Source organism: Anser cygnoides, chromosome 13, assembly GCF_040182565.1.
Source record: "Anser cygnoides isolate HZ-2024a breed goose chromosome 13, Taihu_goose_T2T_genome, whole genome shotgun sequence".
Taxonomy (NCBI): Eukaryota; Metazoa; Chordata; class Aves; order Anseriformes; family Anatidae; genus Anser; species Anser cygnoides.
This window is the reverse complement of record NC_089885.1, coordinates 11,261,829-11,279,657: the sequence shown is the minus strand read 5'-3', so window position 1 is coordinate 11,279,657 and position 17,829 is coordinate 11,261,829. Positions and strand designations below refer to the sequence as shown.

The following is a 17,829-nucleotide window of genomic DNA, read 5'->3' as shown; positions in this document are numbered from 1 at the left end:
TATTTAATCTTGCCTTTGACATAATTCCATTAGTAAACACAATATACTCTTTGTTACCATTTTATTGTGTTTGTTTTGCTTTTTATAGGGTTTCTATTTCATTCACTTAGGCCTGAGTATTATAGTGAGATGAATGTTTTATGAGATACACTTCATCTAGCTTATTTAAGAAAATGACATCCAAGTAGTCTCCCAAACAAACAGCCTCACGGCCAGTTAGCACAGCGATTACAGCCGGGGAGCTGGGGGGTGGCGGCAGCACCCACTGCTGGAGGGGACAGTGCTGGCATGGGGGGAGCACAAGGGGCACGGGGGTGCGCGGGGTGCAGGGCAGTGCTGGGGCAGTGCCAAAGTAGCGGGGATGTCCCCCCTGCCCAGCAGATTTGGGGACAGTGCGTCCTCCCTCCGCTCCTCCAACCTGATGCTGGGGCTTTCCCCTCCTCGCTGCCTGCCGGGGAGCCCTGGGGATGAAAGGCACTGTAGAAATGTCACGGGTGGTTTGGGGTGTGGATGGCACGGCTAGAGCTGGTTTCCTTCACATCTGCTTGGGGGATGTGCCACGTCTCGCCCCACGCTGCCTGCTGGTGGACGGGACACGCCGGGGGCTGAGCTGAATGTCTCTGAGCTCCTCTCCTTGTGCGCTGCTGCTGAGCCAGCAAGAGAGGTGAGGGACGGGCAGGACTTGCACCAACGCCACGCACACTGCAGGATGAAGCATCCTGCCCTGCCCCGCTCCATCCTGCCGTCCCCATGGATATTCCAGGTGGGGCGAGTCCTGCGCCTCGTGCTCAGCCCCGCTCCGGTGCTGGCAGGGGGTGCTGAGCTCGGTGCAGAGGCTCAAAGCAATGCTGAAGACATCACGCTGGGGGTGCTGGGGCCCCGAGCTGGCTGCGTGCACCCAAAATGTGCGGGGGGGCAGGTGGAGGGGGCAGCCAGTGACCAAGGAAAGAGGTGGCGCATCCCATCCTGGGAGCAGGGCTGCTGGCAGGATCAGTGCCACCCGTGGGATGGGGATGAGCACTCACAGATGGAGTGCTCCTCATAGCAGGACAGTGTGTGCAGGGGTCCAGGCACCAGGGCAGGGTAGGAGGGACAGGGCTTGGATGCCACCAACTTGTGCTGCTGCTGGGAAGGGGGCAGCTGCTGGTTTGGGACCCTGACTGAAGGGCCATGAAGAGAGAAAAAGCCTCTCTCCAAGGCACTGGGGGGCTTTCTTGGAAGGGTTTGCAGGTATTAGAGCTGTGTCTCATCTCAGTGGGTTTGTGAGATGGCGTCTGGTCACACATCTCCCTGGGACAGCAGTGTCACCACCACCACCACCCCGTTTCAAAGAGCCCCTTCTGCTGTTTTCCCCTGGTGGTGAGGACGCTCAGCTGCATTCATGAGGGACAGGGGGGTTCTTGGGGACCGACTAGAGCCCCAGGCACCCCCACAGGTGTCAGAGTGGTTCCTGGTGTGCCAGAGCAGGAAGGGGCCTGAACCAGCACTGCTGCTCAGGTGCACAAGAGCAGGAACACACCGTGAGCTGGATGTCCCGGGGGTGTGCTCCTCCCTGGCAGTGTGGCTCCCCTGGGAGGCAGGGGCTTCTCTGCCTAAATCCACCAAGCAGTGAGATATTTGTTACTGGGGGCTGCACAGTAGCCAAAGGAAGATGAATGGGGAGCAGAGAAGTCAAGAAGGAGAAGTGGATGGGGCCAAGAGAAAGTGATAAACTATCTGTCTGAGCTCTATGGCTTCCTGATGCTGAAGGCACGTGGCCTCACAGCTACTATCTCCTCGTAGGCATTAGAAAGCTCCAGTCCTGAACTCAGTCACTCACTGACCCTGAGAAAAATGATTTCTCTAGTAGAAAATATCCCGTCCTCTAACATGAATTGCCCCAAGAGTGCAGGATGTCAGACAGACAAGACCTTTCTCACCTGTTCTCATCTGGGGAGAAGCATGGAGGAAACCAGCAGCTGGGCTTGGTTGAAGCAGCTGGTGAAGACAGAGAGGAGGAAGCCCAGTAGATACCTACAAGATGCTGTCACCCTGTTCCACACCTGCCATGGTTCTACCAGCCCCTGGCACTGGCCCACGCAGCACCGCTCCCTCTACAGAGCAGCTCCCCTGCCCCTAGGGGAGCACAGCCTAGCACAAAGCGCCAGGCACTGAAGACCAGCCCAGTGACTGACTCTGGAGGCCTCCACGTCCTTGAGCCCATGCCACCAGGAGTGTCCACCACGCTAGGGCAGTCCATCGCAGAAGAGGAGGAGGGAGGCAGCCACCAGCGGAGAGGAGCGCGAGATGGCAGTGGCATGCAGACCGTGGAGGAGGAGAGATGGAAGCACAGGGTGACTTGGGTGGGTAGGGACATCAGATTCACGATGTTAGAGGCACAACTTGTTATGATCCTTTTTTTTTTCCTTTCATCATCAAAGAAAAAACAAACCAAAATAAGACAAAACTAAACGTATACGGGATTAAATTAAAATCACAGTTTTGTTTACATTATAAAAGAATGATCTAATAGTAATAATAATATCAAATGAACAATAATAATTAAACAAAACAGGAGAGAAGAAAGCCCTGGAGAATTCCTGCCTGGGTGTTGCTCACTGATGGAAGGTTTATTGGACCGGTTTTATTGTTTGGGGATCATTCCTTTGATAGCTGACTCCCGGTTTACATAGGTAGCCCAGTAGACTAAGTTGAAAATGGCAAAGAGGACTGGAAAGACGATGCGGGACATCTTGTCTACCTTGCTGACGCTGTTGTACGTCTTCTTACTCTCTGGGAGCTTCTCCTCTATGCGGGGCATCTTGGGGGGCATGTTGGTGGCCGTCGCGGTGGCAGCAGCACTCTTGGAGATGGTGGGCAGGCCGGGGTCCTTGGCGATGTTGAGGGCATATGTGGTGCCAACTATGTTGTAGGTGTTGTTGGTTTTCTTCGCTAGTGCCACCGGTTCTTTTTTCTAGGGAAGGTGGAAGAAAAACACAATAGAGATGAAGTGACTGTAGAACTGCACAGAGAATATTTTGTCCTCTGAGTTTACCTGCCTGTCTGGATGAGAAGATGGAAAAGGGAGCGAGGAGCAAGAGGCCGAGAAGGCAGCACTGTGGAAGGGAAGGAAGATGTGGTGAGAAGATGGCCAGAACCCATGACATCTGCCACATGAGGGCAGCTGGAGCAGCGGGATGTGCTGGTCTAGGGTCTCCTTCAATTACACCGGCTGCTCCGTGTAAGCTTGGCATGGAGCACGGAGCACAAAGAGGTCCTGGACTGGCAGCTAGTTGTTAGGTCTGGCTGCAAGTCAAATAACTGAAGCCACACAGCCTCACAGCCTCCTTGCAGCTCCTTAGATGAGAGCAGGGGTACAAAACGGTGCGTGCAGCTGCACTTGAGCAGTAGCTGCCCAAGATGGTTGACTCCTTGACTGGCCGAGTGCTGCCAAGTCTGTGCTGTATATTGCTAGGCCAGTACAAGTGAATGCAAGCTCAAACTCCACACGGACTCCTTGACTTCTCCCTCAGCTGGGTTCTGTTTTGTGTTGTACGTAAGGTTCAGCCACAGAGAGACGAAGCAGGAATGCATTCTTTAGAAAAGCATGAGACCCAGTGTGGTCATCTTAGGGGAAGAACTTGATTTTCTGCTTAGCCGGTCTGTTTCCTGGATCAGGTGAGAGGAGGAGACATCATAGACAGTTTTTTTATTTTTTATTTTTTAGCCAGAAAACCAGTGGCCTTAAGAATGTGGGTGACAGCACTGCAATGCTTTTGAACCATGATACTAAAAGGCCATATCTTACACTGCCTCAGTGCCCTGAATATCTCACATGGAATACCTCAGAATTTAACGTCACGACGTCCACAATGCCTCTGGGATATTTTAGTTCCTCTCATCACCTACCCAGGCAAGATACAGAACAGACAGAAAGGATTTGCAGTAGCTCTGGTTTTCAGGACTCCAGATGCTATAAGGGCAGAGGGGAGCCTTTCATCTTGCCTTCATATCTAAGGGTTGCTGCAAATCAAGGGAGAAAAGTGCAGCCCTCCCCCAGGGCTCCAGGGAGAGCAGTGCTGTCCTTGCTGAAGGGTGGAGAGCTTGCACAGGAAAGGGAAAAGACAGACTTGCGTTTGACATGGTGCACTAAAGGATGAAGGAGGACGCTTAAGACGGACAGTTCCGATGTTAATGAAGATGAGTGGATGGGAAGACAGAGCTAGAGAGTCATGATGGATGTTTCCCCCACCCCGGGGATCTTCCTGTTGTTGTCAGGGACTTGAGACCAGCTGCACCACAGGCCATATTGTATGAAGCAATCTAGGTCTACCGGGAGACGCCTGTTGAATTAAATCTCTTCCTGTGCAGCTATCAGACACCCGACATATCCCAGCACCTGTGTGTGTCCATGTGGTGTCCGCTGTAATTACACCAGGAGTCAGAGCTAGACACAGCAATCACTCACAGTGGGAATCTAAAATCTAAACTCAGAACAAGGTGTGACTTCTTATCTCATTTTCCATTCAAAAGCAACTGAAACACAAAACAAGGTTCATTCAGTCATTTCCCAGTGGTGTTTGGCACTGGCTTCTATGTACGTAGGCATGCAGACACCACGTGCAAAGTAAGGGCTGGGAGAAAGGGAGAGTGCACAGCCAGCAGGATGTGTTCATCTCTGCATCCTAGCCTGAGAACCAGAAAGGCTGGATTGACCATCCGACCTGCAGAGGTACTCCAAGGGCTTTACATTTCAGGCTGTTCTTGTGTTGTAAATGCGTCCACAATCACCAGGAATATTTCTGGTTACCTTAGGAAATGCATTTTCCACAGCAATTTTCAGTGGGATGCTAAAAAACCCAGACTTCTGCACAACCTTTCAACCCCTCTCCAGTAACATCAGAGCTCTGACTGCAGCCTCGTAGCAATTACAGAAATTAACCTCCTCTTAGAAGGAGGTCTAAATGTCTAGAAAAGTCCGGATCTGACTAAACCACTGATCAGACCATATTCATAGTCCTCTATGGATAATGTGGGAGAGGTTGTTATGATCTTTAATGATTAACTGTGTGACTGATTTCTGCAATCATTAGAGCCACGTTAGCTTGTACCCCCTGCACAGGTGAACATTTCCTGCTAAAGAGCTGATAAGAAGCAAATAAAGGACTAAAGATGTTTCACCTTCTAAAACATTCAAATGTGCTTTAGTATGATTAGTTATTAACATAGCTACAGGAGGTAATAAAATAATTAATAGTAGATAATGAAATGAAAAACATTGTTGTTTGCAGAATGTAATTTGAAGTTCACTGTGATTATTTGAGTATTAATCAGCCATGTTACGTGAATAAGATGACTATTAGTGACATGACATTTTCAACCTGGCTAGCTTTTCTGCCCCAGAGCTTGCAAAGTGGATCTGTCTTGTCTAGCCAACGGCATTTGAAAACAGAAGGCTGAAATTGAGGAAATTCAGGCTAACATGAATGCTGTGGGTGTTGGCAGCAAACAACTGCTCCTATTAATGTGATTCAGAGGCCCCCAAGATTTTGCTCGGGCTTCTCTGGACCTCAGATCAGACTGTTCAGGTGGTGCTGAAGCTTGGGAGCCTACAACCAGAGACATTTTTTAGCTGTCCACAGTTGCCCTGGTCAGTGCTGGGAGCCTGGGCAGTCTTTGCTAAACATCCAGAGCACATGCTTCCCATCAGAGCACACACGTGCAAGAAAACAGGCTCCTGAGACGTCAGAAAAAATGGTTCAGCCTGAAGATACTAGACTACGCTTTATAAATAAATGTTTTAGGCAAGATTTTGACAATCAAATAAAGCAAAACTTGTTTATTGTTGTCAGCAGCAAAGTAGCCCTCAGCTTTAATAACCCTGCACACTTATCTATGAGGAGTTTCATGTTGTACTGAATCAGATGGAAAGAGTGGAAAAACAAGAGGAGACCCCATATTTACACTGGAAAGACTGGCCTAGTTAAAATGTTTATGTTGAAAAGCTATTCTCGTTTTTATGTCCCAGTTTAGGCCCAGGGAGACTGAAGCTGCTGCACGAAGTTATCTTCCTGAGCTGCTCTCCCGAGGGAAATACTATAAAATCTGGTCTGAAGATAAATATGACCACAAACACACACGGTGGAGTACAATAGCATTTCGTTAAATATTCTTGTCTCCCAGACTCTCTGTTGAGGTGCTAAAGGCTGAACATCTGAAATTAGGGGAACTACTGGTTCTGCTGATGGTCTGTCAGAGACTTAGCTCTCTGCACCTCCTCTCTGGCAGCTCAGTATCTTTCTTGTAGTGAGAGGCCCAAGCCGAACCCAGTATTCGAGGTGCATCACTCACCCCTCCCATCCCTTCTTCATTCTGCTCATGTGGAGGTGACATCAATGATTCTACACTCTGCATCTCCAGACAAAAACTCAGAGGTTGGATCACCACCAGACACCACGTGGACAGTGTGGAGAGAAAGAGGGTGAAACGGTGTCAAAGGATGACACATGGAATCTAGTGAAGATTTTGGAAGCATAAATCATTTGCAGTGCTATGGGGAGCCACAGGAGATTGTGAACGCAGTAGGACAAAGAAGACTGGGCTGCAGAGCATGGTCAGCAAAGGAAAGTCACATTAAAACATATTTACCATAGTGAGGCAGAGAAAAAGGGTCTGAACCACCCTGTGAGTCTGTAAATTGGTTGAAAATTGTGGTCTATGAAGGTTGGTTCTAGCTCTTCTCTGTTGGAAGGAGGGGACTGAAACAAAGATGCCATAGGTGGAAAGAAACGAAGGAGAAAGAATAATGATTCCTTGGTGACCTTGATCAAGGGGTAAACTTCAGAATTGCTGAAGGGTGGGTTGGACAAAGATCTTGGCTTCACTCCATCAGTAGAGAAGGTACCTGGTGCAAATGGCAAGCATGCCAGACACCTCCAAAAAACAAGGAAGAAAACTCAAAGATGATAGTATCAACAGAGAGGTTTGGAGGATGCTCCTTGGTGACTTTTCCTCGGTAAAAAGACATGTGAAAAGCACATAGAAAATTTGGACATAACATTTTCACCAAGATCTACCCATCATGGTTAAGTCCTACCCAAAAACTGCTTTGCCTCACAGAATCCTCCAACTAAATTGGTAGAATGAAGGGGACAAAGGAAGAATAGAACCTGCCATGAGAGAGTGGACATGCTGGGAGTACCTGTCAGCGACCCGCAGCTTTTGCAAAATAGGGATTTCTTTTAAATAGGCTGGGAAGCATTGCTGCTGCCTGCATTTGAGGTGAGGGCAGGGCTGACACTTATTGATTTCTTTTTTTTTTTTTTTTTGTGTTCATGTAAGGAAACAATCAAACCTGGAATGAGGATCCTTGCCATCACATCAATAAAGAACATTCTTTTTGGCTGGGGTGAACGCTCTCCAGAGACCAAGGCTCAGCCTGGGCTTGTCACTGGCAGTTTTACTCCTGGTATCAACACTTTAAAATGCCAATAGTTATTCTCTGGCCTCCTCTTTCTTTAGTGGTTTCAACCACCTGGCTTGTCAATTGTTTCAAGAACAGCTAAATAAAGGCTGGAACTGAGCCAATGTGGCACCTCCCCTGCGTAGCAAATTCACTGCTTGAAAATATTCGGTGGAATAGAGACGAAAGCAAATATGGTGACACATCATATTCACAAGCCCCCTGAAAGTCCATGACTGTTCAGGAAGTTATCCTTGGATGCGTGATTTCAGATGTTATTGTTTGCAGCATATATAAAAGTGAAATAGAGAGAACAGGGTAGAGTGAGAGCTTCTGAGCTGCAGAGACCAGGGTGGGTTAGCCTTTTGAGTTTGCATCAGATAAGGAACAGGGTTGGCTTGAAAAAGAATCCACAAATTTGGAGTCCATTGCAATTCTTCAGGCTGACACCAATTGCAGCAAACTCTCCCAAGGAATGCTTTCTCTGAAACATTTCCAGTCCTGCTTTGGTTTCTTGTTCAATTACCATGTGTGCAAACATTCTGCCTGTTTTTACCGTATTGCTTCAGCATGGTTGGTTTTGCAGTGCTGGGTCAATAAATAAATCGAGGAAACTGCTTCTTTTATCATAAATTGAAGCTTTTAAGTCTTTGTTGCTTTTTTGGCTGTGCTCAGTTCACATAACTGCCCAAGGCTTTGTGAATCCTGACTTTGTGCTGATTTACCCATCCCTGAAAGGGATAGGGTTGCTTTGAGGACCTGCTCTGATTTTTTGTTCATGCCAATGACCTGAGAAAGATTCCTCTCCTCTCCAGAGGCCCAGCTAGTGCTATGGCTCACGATGGATGTGGAAGACAATGAACAGGCCTCCTCTGGAGCCCTTCTGCCATGAGCCTGGTGCTCAGACCACAGCTGCAAAAGCAAATGGATAGAGAGAGTCCAAGAATCACAAGACAGAGGCATTCAGCACCCAGTGATGGCTGTGGTTTTCCACAAGGCCTCCGTTCTTCTGCTGTGACCTCCGTACCAGAGAAATGGCTGGCTGTCGTCCTCCTAAAAGTTACTGTAGTTCTGCCAGGTATTTGCATAGAGCCCCACAACAATTTTAAATAACACATTGAAATGCAAAGGAGAAAAATATAGAAGCTCCAGAACCGAGAACAAGGACAAATGTGATTTTCAAATTGATTCAATAAATATAAACAAGGAGCAGCATGCTACAGTAAGCGATTTCTCTGCGCAGCCCAGATTAAATCAGTCAGGAGGGAGGGGGCACGGGCAGGGCTAGTGATGGCTGTCAGGAAGGATGCTGCCAGAGAGGCTGATCCTGAGTAGAAGGAGAAACGTGGGTGATGCCAGGCACTAATTTACTGCCAGGTGCCGTTTCCGATTGCTTGCTTCCCACCCATCCTCTTTGCCCAAGCGTACAAAGCGGCAGCTGCCAGCAGCTGTGGGCAACAGCACGCGCCTTAGGGCCTGCCCCTCGCTGCACCATGCTTGCCCGTGCTGGGGGAGACCTACGGAGGGGGTACCTGCTGCAGGGGACACAGCACAGTGGAACCATCACCATTGGCGAGGCTGGCATCCCGTGGTGTATTTGGGCTTGGGTGGCATGCGGGCGAGATGGAGCGGGGCATTTACGGGTTTGAGGAAGATGGAGAAAGGAGACCACCAGCAGAGTAAGACCAAAACGTGCACGCATTCTCATTTCCACCAGCAAACAGTCATGCAGAAAGGCACAGGAAAGAGCGAGCAGTCTGATCTGGGTGTTTTTCTCCAGCTAAGCACAGCAACCAGCCCTCCTCCCTCGTTCCCCAAGAACCGCTGCAGTCGAGACCTGAGCTGGGAACCCCAGTAAGTAGCACCCAGCCTCCCGAGTGCTGTGGGGCTGCATGCTACCCACTCCCGGTCCCAGCGCAGCTCTCTCGTGCAGCGTTTCTTCACCGTCCCCGGCCTCGGCCATGGGGCTCACCTTCATCTCTTGGGCCTCCAGCACCTTCTTGCCGTCCCAAGCCCAGCTGCGCTTGGTGAAGTAGTTGACGGTGGCAAATTCGATCAGCGCAGAAAACACAAAGGCGTAACAGACGGCTATGAACCAGTCCATGGCCGTCGCGTACGCCACTTTAGGCAACGAGTTTCTTGCGCTGATGCTTAGTGTGGTCATGGTGAGGACGGTGGTGACACCTGTGGGAACACAGCAGGAGGCAAGGGTGCTGTCAGACCGTACACTTGCACTCACCCACCCTCAGCATCTTTGTGCCCTGCCCTCTCAGGGGAAAAGCCGGCAAGAAATCTTGTCATGGGTCACATTAGCCTAGCCCACAGATGTACTGGCTCCTTGAGAAAAGGGGGCATTTTGTCCACCACACACACGGACAGGGATACAAGTACTGAAGACAGCAGGCTCCTGCCCAAGGTGCTTCCATTGCATATGGACTTACCAATATCAAAAGTGATCTGGCCACAAAAGGGATGTATCAGAAAAAAAATCCTCACTGCCCAGAGGGCAGGGAGCAGGCCAGGCTTAAGAAGAACTGAAATCTGCTCCTCTCTCTGCCACTGACATTAAGCCAGGCCTTGGTGTACCACTTCACATCTTTGTGCTTCACTTTCCCCACAAAACACACAGCTGGCATTTCCATCACATACTTTTGGGAGCTGTCCTCTAAGCTATGTGGCCCATGTTCCCACTGTAATTAAGGGACCCCTAGCCAACAAAATGTGCTGTAATTAAGGGACCCCTAGCCACACCAGTCCACGGTGCAATTTGCAGAATAACAAAGAAGTTTAGGCTGAGAGGGAACTCAACTAGTTCAACCCCTGCTCGAGTCGGGCCAACTGCAGGGCCTTCTGTGGGCCAGTTCCAGGTATCTCCAATTCATATAAACAATGGCACACACATTAGGATAAGAGGAATCTGACCCAAACTCCATTGACTGTATTTCTGCTCACTATGAAAGAGTCCTACCTCAGAGTTAGGCACCTACATTTAATTCGGGGAGTTTAATTCCTCATCTGTGAATTCCCTGACACTAGGCCTAGCTCCCTCACATGGAGCCTGGTGTGGAGAAGCCTCTTGTTGCTACTGTGATAAAATAAAACAACAACAATGACAATAATAAGGTACAGCTACATAGTTAGGATTTCATGGAGGAGCAGAAACTGGCCACTCTCACAACGCAGGTCTCAGAATATTCTGGAAGTGCTTTGTGGGCTACATGGATGGACTGTGGGACCACAGGTCCCGCCTGCACGGCCAGGCACCCGTCAGTGGTGCATGCTGCCGGAAAAAGTGTCACAAGGATTTATCTTTTAAAATGATCTGTAGCAAAATGCCTATTAAAGCTTTTTTTCATTAAAGCAAGCAACCCTTGCTATCCATTTTCCCCAATAATATGCTTTTCAATTAAAAATGCATTAAAAACATTATAAAAATATTGACTAATTTTCACTTCCCTTAAGCTATACTCCTGGTAATTGAAGAGTTTCAGTAATATTGTTGGTAATACTTTCTGAGAGGGAAAAAAAAAGAATAAACAATTGAAGTTCTCATTATTCTCTTAATAGCAAAGCAAAGCAATTTGGGAGCTAAGACATTTTTCACAAAGGTAGCTTTTAATTTTTCAATCAGCTTTTTCCTGAAGAATCTGTGCTGCTACTTGAGCAAACCTGTCTAATTGCAAATATTGGGATAACATGAGAGGGAATCAAATATCCTCGGAGAAGGGCTCAGCCCAGGCATTGGGAGAGCAGAGGTGCTCCAGAGCTGGTGCAGGAGTTCTTTTGAGAAACACTCTTTGAGGTGGTAGAGAGCTTCACATCCTTCACTATATGATGTGCAGGTCTGCATCCTTCCCTCCAGCCTTCCCCCGTCGCAGAGCCAAGGCTCTGTCTGCCCCCTGGCAGTGGGGTATGGTGGGGTGGTGGTTTGGGGGTATAGATCCTGAACTCAAGGTCTTGGCAGGAAAGCACAGAGCAATTCTGTTATCATATATTTGCTAAAGTTATTAATACATGTGCAATGCCAGCCTGACACTTTGCTTCAGAGAGGGGGTCTGAAACCAGCTGAAGAAAATAATAACAAAATATTTACTGTGCAGTTAAACTGCCGCAGCTCAGGATCCTGTTCCGTGGAGTCTGACCAGGGGCACATTAGCAACTTCAAAGGTAGAGCATTAAATGCCTCCCCATGTACCCACCCTCTCCTCAACTCAAAAGCTCATACAGATAAGCAGACACAGCCAAATGCATATAATTAGATGATCAATACCTTGATTACTGTTAATATTTATGGCTTGGCTTGTAGCAGAAACATGGACAGAAGTATTTTTTACAGAGATTCAGTGGAAATAGGAGCACTGGAAAGACACTGAGAGCTATTATGGGAAATGGCCAGCGGCTTCACTGATGCCAGTCAAGGCCGGAGAAGACCAGCTCTGATGACTGGTCCTTCCTCCCTTTGTTTCTCAGCCACCCCTGAAGCCTGCCTCGTTCTGTAGTCTTTCTGTTCCCATGGGATCATTTTCTCCTCCAAGCTGTGCTCCAAGCACGACACGCTGACTCAACTCGTGGCAGCCTATGTGTGCTGGAGATCAGGATTCTTGATAATTTAGCTTTTTTTCTGCCAGCTACATATTAATAAGGCAGCCCAAGAAAGGAGAAACCATCCACTGGGGTCATGAGCCAGAAACTCGCTGTAAGGCAGCAGCCTACACCGCCTCAGCTCGTCTCCTTGCATGGGGCATGGACATTGGTGTTTGGGCCCAGACCTCAGCAGCCCCATCAGCCTGGGCCAGCTGCCTTGCAAACCCCCAGGCCACCGGGGCAAGGGGAGCTGGCTCTGTAGCATGGTGATCTTGTCTACCAAAGGGATGACGGAGGCATGGATGGGGTCTGGAGGCAGAGAACTTGCTGCATGCACCGAACTACTCTGTGCTGTGAATCTGGACAAAGCAGCAATTTCCCATTGCTTGCCTTTCTCCCCTGACCTGACCAGAAACCCCACATGCCCCCAGACTCACCAAAAACCGTTCGGGCAGGGACAGACTCCCTGTTGAGCCAGAAAGAGACCTGGGACAGGATGACAGTCATAATGCAGGGCAGGTAGGTCTGGATGACGAAGTACCCAATCTTCCTCTTGAGGTGGAAGTGTGTGGTCATGACAACGTACTCCCCTGCAGAGACAGATGGTTAGAGACACAGAGCCACCACTGTGCTCCAGGATGGCACCGGCTGAGCACCAGTCCCTCTCTAAAACACCAGCGGTCTGTCCTGAGCGCACTTGCAAACTCCAAGATGAAATTCCAGTCTGTGAGTTGTATTGGTGCTGGCTGGCACGATTTTGTTTTTTCTGACAATCCTGACAATATTTTGCCTCTCCTCACTTTAACCATCTCAAAAAACCAGGGCAAGTTCTGTTGTTAAAGGTCTGGGCTGTAGACCAAAGGAGCAGCCATCTCTATTTTCCTCCAGTACCCTATTCCTCCACTCAAAGCAATGCACCAAAGCTTTGGATATTTCGCTGGGTTATTGTGCCTTTTTGTTGTGAGTGTGGCTCTGCTAAGTCATTACACGCAGGAGCCGTTAGCAGCTTTCTTGCCATTTCAGGTTATTCATCTGTACATTTTACTACAACTTAAGTAGAGAGATGGGCCAGATATTATGACATTTAGTCCCCTGGACTCCCTACATTTCCCCAAGGGAGGTGATATGAGTTGTTACAGACAGACACTATTAAAATCAAGTGCACCAGAGAGGAAATATTCTCAAATGAGAGAATTACTGGTGCATACAGAAGGAAAAAAAAGCAAAGAAGAAAAGAAAGACGAGAGAAACACATGAGATAACAGAAGCTATCAGTACCTGAATTCAGAAAGAAAGGGAGGAGCAGCAGATGGGAGAGAAAGATGATTAATATTGGTCATTAATCAGAGGAAACATTTGTTTGGAAGAATCTTCTATTAGCTGTGATAATATTTGTGTAAACAGATGCAGTGAAAATCACACAACATCATGTTGCATTCACCTCCCCTGCCCGCAATGCTCTCCTGACGGGCTGAAAAGGGATCTGAGACAAATGAGTCTACAGTACCAAGGACCAGCTGGGCAAGATGGGGCAAATTTTCTGCACATCAGGTCATTTTAGATGCTTGAAATCAGTTTTCTAGAGGGTACAGATAATAAGGATCTCTCTGTAGAACCCACTAAAAGCTAAACATCTTAGTGCCTCAAGGTGACAGCCCCAGATGTCCTCAGCCATGTTCTCCAACATCACAGGGCTTGAGAAGCACCATGTTCCTCACTGCCTCCATGTACTGCCTGCATAATTACGCAAAATCATGGTATTCAAAGCCCATGGATATGTCTTGCCTGACAGTGTGCTCAGCCCATGCATCTCATCATGGTCCCACACGTACCTGTGCTGGATCGGACCATCTCTGTCCCAACAACGTGGCCCAGCAGGTCATACTGGTTCAGGCGAGATCCACCCTTTGCTACTTCCACTGATTTATCCTTCCCCAGAGTCCAGGTGTAGATCACCTCTGTCTTTGTGTAGGCATCTGCAGAGGAGAAAGAAAAATGAGGTTTGTGCTTCTGGGTGACCTAAAATATACCAAAATTAGCCTGTAGCCTGCAGCCTCCTTGCTGTACGTTCCTCAGAGCCACATGGCTGAGCACAGCCAAGCATGGCCAGAGACAAAGGCAGCTCAGCAACTGCTAATTGAATGAGCAAAAGGGAACTAGGGTTTTGGGAATGGAGCTGGAAGGAAGATAGGGGCAGAGCAATGTCACCAACAAATGCTGTCGCCTTGACACAGTGGCTCTGCAAGGGCTGGCTCCAAGCAGAGGCAAAATAGGAAGGCATCCAGGCCAGCATGGTGCTGGGGCAGCAGGACAGCCACCACCCTGCCATGCCAGGGGCTGGGACAGTTACGCCGTCAGCGGCTGGCAAGAGGGGTTACACACAAATGGGGTTGAATTTCAGGTTGTTTAGTTTAAAATAAATAAATAAATGCAAATCTTTACCTTCAGGCGTAGCTGTCCCCAGCCTCACAGCCCTGGAGGTGGTGTGCCCTCCCACCAGTGTGTTCTGTGCACTGTGTGACCCCGTGCCTGCAGGGCAGTGCTGGGAAGACACTGCCTGCACGTTGCAGAAGACAGCAGGCAAGTTCTGCTGAGCCACTGCAAGGGGCAGCACTGGGCTCACAGCCAGGGCAGCCTTCCAGTGACTTGCAAGCTCCCCTCTCCATCCTTGCCCAGAACCGCCCTAAAACACGCACGGTCACCATCACCTTCACAAGCCTTTGTGACCAAACCCCTGCTTGTTCCCATAGCTGCTCTCTTTCCCACTTGTTCTCTCAGTATTGCCAGTCCTCCAGTATCTAGAAATTAAGTTTCTCCAGGCTCTACTAGGTGCTACAACTCTCCGTAATGCTCTCAAGCTTCCTGTCCAGACCCACTCTGCAGTAATTTTCTAGGCAAGAACAAAGTTCACTATCTGCAAAGCCATTTTAACAAGTGTTTTTCATTCATTTTTACCACCAGCTTCTTGTATGAAGATATTAAGACATCTCTGGCTAGGGTCAGCCCAAGCATTGGGTCAAGTCTACTATGGAAATTTCTCAGCTCATGCTTTGTGGATGATTGTGTCCTAAGACAGCTAGATTTCTCTGATCTTTTAAAAACAACCATTGTTATCCCTGCACTGTGGGTTTTGGCAAACCTGCTAAACGCTAAGCAGACACTGTGTGAAGCAGGGGGAGTGGTTTTGATGATCAGCCAACGTTTCTCAGCACGCCACTGTGCTGCTTAAGCACTTCAGATGCAGGCTGGCACTTCTCATCTGATGTGCAACACTGCTTTTCCAGCCCCTCCTTCCAGCTCTCCACATGCTCCTGGAGACCACCTTCCTCCTTCAGGCTTAGCTTTGTACTGCTCTGCCAATGCTCCTCTGCCTTGGTGGGCAGCACCTTCTGCTCTGACAGTCGCAGTTCTCCCACCGCCACTCTCAGTCTGCAGGGGAAACATGTACACGTCTTCAGTGCCATCCACTTCGCTTCATACCTGAAAGTGCAGGTTTCTTCTCATCTGGTTGTCCAGGACAGAAGTGTATCTGCTGTCATGTAGCCATAGCACGGATAATTGGAACCTATTTAATGCCAGGAATCTGTTTTATTTCTGGTCAATGACCCACTTGCAATGCAGTCTAGTCCAATTCAAACAAGGACAGTTCTGTAACATTTAGTGGAGCTGATAAGTCTAGCAACATCTTCTGCTGTCCTAGTCTCAGCTGCTGTACAAATCTCCTATGACTGTCTTAGAAACAGTTCTCTGCTGTGTTCATCTATCTCTTAGGGAGTGTGGAGAGAGGTAAAGCCATCACCTTCACTGCACTTTTGGTCCAAGGAATGAAGTGAGCACACGGTGTGCACTTGGGCAACTGTGGCTCTCTGAAATGGCTGATCCCCTTACTTCTCCTGCGAGCTCTCTGCTTTCCCACTTGGGGTACATGCCATGGTGGCATGGGGACAGGAGGCCTCTGATAAGCCATTCAGCTTGTGGGGATCACTTGTCACCGAGGCAAATTTGGCTATCCTTTGAACAGCACGTCTGGCACTGGCACTGCCCTTGTACTTACAGAATCTGAACCACATTAAGCTTCTTGCAAATGAGCAGCTTCCAGCTATGGGCAGCTTTTTGGTGCAAACAGTGATTTAATCCTACTCCAACATAAGAGAGGTGAACTCACATGCTATGCAAATGGGTGCTTTAGAAATATTCATAGTTACATTAATCAAGGGCAGCTTTCTGAGCTGCTTGTGTCAAAACTCCCATCATTTAAAGGGCAAATCAGTAAAAAATGCCCAGAAGAACCCCAAAGGGTATTCCAGCAGGAATATGCACATTAGTCTCTTTTCCTCACCAAGAAAGTAATTAGATATAGAGTAATCTGCCTTCCTGAAAGTCTTGTAATAATCCCAAAGTTTAGGCCTGAGGTATGAGATTTTATATCCCTCCTCACAAGGTCAATTAACATTAATAATTCATCCTTCTCTAAGGCTTGCTAATTTACTGGCCTTAGTTATGTCTTGTGGCAGTGAGTTCTACATTTAATAGGAGCTGCCTAAGAAATTACTTCTTTTTAGAAGTTTTAAACAATCCAGCTTCATGGATGCATTTTGTCAGAAGACAGAGGGGCAGATGCACATGATAAACATGATTTCTTCTGGTGTCAATCAAATTCTTCCACTTCCCACAGATTTAACCACAGATTTGCTCCCTGCTCATTCCTGATGATGGCAGGAATTGCGTTTGAGATACCAGAAACAAATTTTTAGTCATGTTGCCATTAGCAACTATGCTACAGTTAATAACACCATTAATAAAATCATGGAAGACACTGGCCACGCGAAGGACTGTTCTTTAGCTCTGAAGCTACCACCTTGCAGAGGCTGATCAAGGTACTTACAGCTCCCAAATTTCAGTGGGCAAGCATGCACATCCATTGGGAAGTCCTCCAGGTGCATGGGGCACTCGGCATGAATCGTTAGCCTACAAGACAAAACAAAGGGAATGATCAGAAACACACGGCTGCAGAGGCTCCCACCTGGCCCTTCTGCCATGACATCTTTACACCGCATCCATCAAAGGCCTCAACGTCGTCCCTAACTCCTGGGTCTTCAGGCAGAAGGCCATCAGCTGTGGAGAGAGCAGAAGGCATGCAGATCTGGCCGCCTTTCCCATTTTTTGAACTCAGCACTACTGACTGGGTTCATCTTTATCCACTCAGTGCGATCAGAAAATCTGCCAAAGCCCAGGACTTGCGTTTGCTTCTGCGCTGTGCAGAGAGCTCATTAACACCAGGTGCCAGGGGACACCTCACGGGTGGTGTTGGAAAGCAGAAGGAAGGGCTTCCAGGGACACCTAACATGGCCATTGCTTCCTGACGGGCTGGGAGGAGCCAAGGGCTGGCAGATTATTCACCGAAGCCAAAGAATTAAGGGGCATGCTGAGCAAAGTGAGAGCCGTGAGGTCGCAGGTGGCACTGCAGGGCACGAGGCCGCAGTGCGCGTGGGGCACCACAGCCCACCTCCAGTGGTGGTGGCACTGCAGAGGACGCACACGGGAAGATGTAGAGGTGCCCGTCCCGGGGCTGCTGGCAGGAGTGCTGGACTGCTTTTGTGCTCTACACGTCCACCAAATCCCAGCGGGATGCCTTGTCACTAAGTGGTTTCATCAGGGAGGCGCAAGCATAATCACAGCACGCTGCAGAACGTGGGGCCAGGCATGAAAGGATCCGTTATAAAAGGCTCTAAAAAAGGAAGCTCTGAGCTCTTCTTCTTCCTCCTTGAAGTACCGAAAAGCCTGCGGACTAGGAGGGAGAGCCA

At 48.6% G+C, this 17,829-nt stretch overlaps 1 protein-coding gene across 4 annotated transcripts in view; it reads right to left on the bottom strand.

Annotated features, from left to right (window-relative positions):
• Positions 1–47: 47 nt before the first annotated feature.
• Positions 48–17,829, bottom strand: part of LOC106037721 (gamma-aminobutyric acid type A receptor subunit alpha3) — an 86,789-nt gene continuing 69,007 nt past the window's right edge. For all 4 annotated transcript variants that reach the window (XM_013183752.3, XM_013183750.3, XM_048078529.2 and 1 more), the window contains exons 6-10: positions 16,911–16,993; positions 13,858–14,001; positions 12,463–12,615; positions 9,414–9,625; positions 48–2,953 (exon numbers count right to left, since the gene is read on the bottom strand). In XM_013183752.3, coding sequence (XP_013039206.1) covers positions 2,624–2,953; positions 9,414–9,625; positions 12,463–12,615; positions 13,858–14,001; positions 16,911–16,993 — 922 coding nt within the window. In that variant the 3' untranslated portion in view covers positions 48–2,623. The remainder of the gene's footprint in view (positions 2,954–9,413; positions 9,626–12,462; positions 12,616–13,857; positions 14,002–16,910; positions 16,994–17,829) is intronic.